This window comes from Triticum dicoccoides, chromosome 6B (genome assembly GCF_002162155.2).
Source record: "Triticum dicoccoides isolate Atlit2015 ecotype Zavitan chromosome 6B, WEW_v2.0, whole genome shotgun sequence".
Taxonomy (NCBI): domain Eukaryota; kingdom Viridiplantae; phylum Streptophyta; class Magnoliopsida; order Poales; family Poaceae; genus Triticum; species Triticum dicoccoides.
In genome coordinates, this window is record NC_041391.1 from 49,664,022 (window position 1) to 49,668,240 (window position 4,219).

The 4,219-nt window shown below is 46.4% G+C and overlaps 1 protein-coding gene across 1 annotated transcript in view; it reads left to right on the forward strand.

The window, feature by feature from the left end:
* The first annotated feature begins 1,646 nt into the window (after window positions 1–1,646).
* LOC119320696 (alpha/beta-gliadin clone PW8142-like) overlaps window positions 1,647–4,219 on the forward strand; it is a 27,832-nt gene continuing 25,259 nt past the window's right edge. The window contains exons 1-2 of the mRNA XM_037594669.1: window positions 1,647–1,723; window positions 4,122–4,188. Of these exons, the coding sequence (XP_037450566.1) occupies window positions 1,647–1,723; window positions 4,122–4,188 (144 nt within the window). The remainder of the gene's footprint in view (window positions 1,724–4,121; window positions 4,189–4,219) is intronic.

The window sequence follows — 4,219 nt, forward strand, 5'->3', positions numbered from 1 at the left end:
GCCTATGGGCTTCTTCTTAAAGATCGGTAGCCCAATGTATTTTTTTAATAGAACACATGTCTCTATTCTATTTATCTATATTAAGAATAATAATGATGTATCCAATTTATGTTTTCCCTTCTAACCACATTATATATATATTTATATTATTATTATTATCGTATATTTTATAGAGACTTATATATATATATATATTTTATAAAAACATCCCATGTGTTATTAACTTATAAACGTAAATGTTTAACAGAAGTTGGCAAGGAAAATTCTAGTTGTTTTTGACTCACAGGCAAGGAAAATCCTGGTGATTGCGTACAAAAGCTTGCGAAGATTTTAAGGACCAATTTAATAATAACACGCTCATTTTTATTTTGAGCAATAACACGTTAATTTGTTAATCTATCTCTAATTCTAATAACAAAGCACGGATTGACTCCTTGGGTTCACCGTCACAATACGCTTTCTTACTGTGAATTTATGTTTTCAGTTTTTTTCTTCAACGCGTAGGTGGTACTACTCTCTACTCCCTCCATTCCTGGCGAAAAATAATACTCCCTCCATTCCCTTATACAAAGCCACAGACTCAAATTACAGGTACCAAGATAAAATTTACTGTGAATTTATGTTTTCAGTTTTTTTCTTCAACGCGTAGGTGGTACTACTCTCTACTCCCTCCAGGTATCTATCTTTCTTTCATAGTGGCCTTGTATACGGGAAGGGAGGGAGTACGACACATAGAGCCGGCCCGTCAGCAGATGACGTAGTACAAACTCGGTTGAAAAAGTATAATACGCCGCAAGCACTCGAACCCAGGAGCTCCCGCTAGACAGTCTTGATTGCTAGCCAGTAGAATAAACAACATATGATATTTGGTAAGAGCGCACTCCTAGATATGTAGGTCCTCCCTTCCGGTCAGGAAAAAAACATACACACATAAACGCGCATGTATCGTGCAATCAATCAGCCTCAACTAAAGCTTAAAAAAGCCCCAAGTAAAAAATATGTACGCATCTACTGACAGTAAAAAAAGACACACATACACTTCTGCGTTGGACGAGCACAGCCATGGCCCACGGCTGCCATGCATGCCGTCAACTGCTGGAAGATTAATCGGCCACGTATCATCATGTGTCCAACTCAAACATTTTCTTTTATCTCTACCATATTACAAGTAATATGTGCACATTAAACATGTATAACAGATCTATTCAAGCCAAACATTAGTCTTTAATCGAATGACTTCCGAATAAAGTTAGAAAAAAGATTGGTTATGATTTTCACCTGTAAGGTAAAGGATTATTTCTTTCCTTTTTTTGATACATCCTTTTTATTCCATTTCATCCGTTCGTTACCGGTATCATGTAGTTTTTGCTTCGTTTGGTATGTTCGTTGTCGGTCCCTCAAAAAAAAGCGAGCGTAGAGGGATTGGAAGCATGGTTGCGAGGACTCACGAACCAACTCATCCAACCAAGGATCCTGCAGACAGAGAGGGGGCTTTAGACCGTCTCGCCATAGGTGGAATTCATTTACGGTTCGGAAACCTCCATCATGTACGATTCCTTTCTTAAAAAATTCCTATATGTACATTGTAGAACACGGTTGCGGACGTGCTGCGTCATGGGTTGGAGCTCGAGCGGAAGGAGCGGGAGATGGGGCTACTAGAGGACGTGAACGGGGAAGATGGCGATGAGGATGATAAGATTGGGAAGGAGAGGGTGGAGAGAAGGTCATGGGAATCGAGCCACCACAATCGACGACATGTACATGTGCGGCATGCAACGCGCTGCCATCATGGCCTTGATCCCGCCGATCTGGTCACGCGTTAAAGCACGTCTCCTGCCTTGAACTATCATCGTGGAGAACCTTGCCGTCAATCGGTCCACCGTTTTTGCCATCAACGACCATTGTTCCGCGACACAATTCCTTAACCGAGGCAACCTTGATCATGACAACTGGTATTTTTTTCCATACCGACGCATGAACATTGTGTTTATCATGCCAGGGACAAGTTTTTTTCTTTCCCATTGCAACACACGGACCTTGCCGTCAATCGATCCACCGTATTTGCCATCTACGACCATTGTCCCACCACACAATTCCTTAACCGACAGAACCTTGATTCATGATAGCTGGTATTTTTTCCATACCGAAACATGAACATTGTGTTTATCATGCCAGGGGCAACTGTATTTCTTTCCCGTTGCAACGCATGGGCATGTTTGCTAGCTATATATAGATATAATGTGCCTCTCCGGTTTATTCTTTGATATTAATTGCTTCTTCTAACATAACGTTATATATATAACAAGCCCAGCTAATTCATTTATTTCAAGGAAGTGCAAATGGGCTGGGATTTCTTAGAAAACATAAATGGGCCTGATTGACGCGCAATTATTTGTTCATCCAGCCTAGCAATTGGACTGTACATTCGAGAAAACATAGGTTAAATATATGCCATATTTTTGCAGGCTAACATGTGGGCCAATAGGTCGAAGCCTATGCAGGGCGTTGTCAACTTGGTCAACAAATGATTGTGACATCCACAGCCATTGGATTTATATCCAATGGCCGGCATGCACCTTCAATTTCTCGTCTTCTTCCTCCAGCGTCGTGGGGACCGCCTAGTCCGGCCTCCAGCGGCTAGCGGCTCTGCTTAGCACGCATCGCTGCGAAGCACTACCCCACCGCCGGCCAGGCTATCCCTCCACCCCTCCACACCTCCTATTATTCTCCACCGATTACAGCCCCACGCCGCACCAGAACCAGTTATAACCCTTCTCCTCCTCTCAATCTGCGACTCCACGGTCGCGTCTTCCCATCTCCGAGTCGTTCCCGTCCGGGGCCTCGCCGTCGTCCACCGCCTCGCTGCGCTCGGTGCAGCGTGGTCAACAAACGAGAGTCATCAGAAGAGGACTGTATGTGGAGAGCCTGACGGCTGGGACCCACGAGGTGCATGGTCGCACGCAAGGAAAGTTCCTCCTTATTAAGCTGAAAAAAATGTTTCCTCCACCTGACAGCTGGGACCCACCGACTGTATCTTCGCACGGAAGGAAGTGCCTCCTTGTTTTGCGAAAAAAATTATTCATCCCATTGACAGCTGGGACCCGTCAGATTTGGTGGCTGACTTGTGGGCCTACTAAGCGGACGTGTACGCAGGGCTCTGTCAACTTAATCAACAAATGATTCTAGTAGCTAGACCATTGGATGTTAATCCAACAGCCGTGCTCCTTCTTCAACCTTTGTTCTTGCTCCTGTCTCCCGTGGGCTGCACCGCGACTATGCTGCCGCGCACCCGAACCAGTCAAGTTTCCCACTCCTCTCCATCTGCGACTCCACTGCCCCGTCTTCCCCATTTCCGGGTAATTCCAGTCTGGGGCGTCCACCGGCCTTGGTGCACTCGGCACGGTGTGGTCAACGCGGTCAACAACAGAGAGTCATCATAAGATGAATGTACGTGAGAGGCTGACAGTGGGGACGCACCACGCCCATGGACGCAGTGGCGGAGCTTGACAAGAACCTATAGGGGGCCAATGTAAAAAACATAGTGTTGTCGTGTTGCCCCTGTTTTACTCGTTTCCGGCAACACTGTAAAAGGTGATCCAGTAGTTTAAGGTTGTAACTGAGCTGGGTAGATGGCACTTAACAAATTCAGTAGCCAAATTCGTATGGGGGGCGGCCGAGGACGAGGGGGTGGCCTGCTGCAGGCGAACATCAGCGAGCACTGGCCAGTGGCGATCAGCCGAAGACGACCATGTATCAGGTGCACCCTTGTTCCCCCCTCACAAGTCACAACCTCCTCGGCGCGCTTGGATCAAAGGCGAGTTTCTCCTTGGCATCGGCCTCGAGTCAGTGTGGCGGCTTGGTTCCCGGATGGAGCAGGCGGTTGAGGCTGTTGCACTCCTACCGTTGCACCCAGGTAGCCTTCTCACGCGGCTTTGTCTCTCTGTAACTGAATTCTCCTAGTCTCTTGCGCTGTTATAACATGCACAAGATTTGTGGAGTTAGCTGCGGTAGTAGTTGAGTTAGTGGCAGCACCTGCGAGTGCTTTGTACTGGTATATATATACTACTGTTGGAATTAATACAAGTGTGGTTCCAATCATCTTGTGATCTCCTTTCTTACAGAGGCGTGCAGCAGTGCCCGAGCAGCAAACGTGGTCGGGGAAAAGAGATGGAGACGAGCCTTGAGCAGGTTTGTGCGGCGCTTGTGCGGCCCTAAGCAG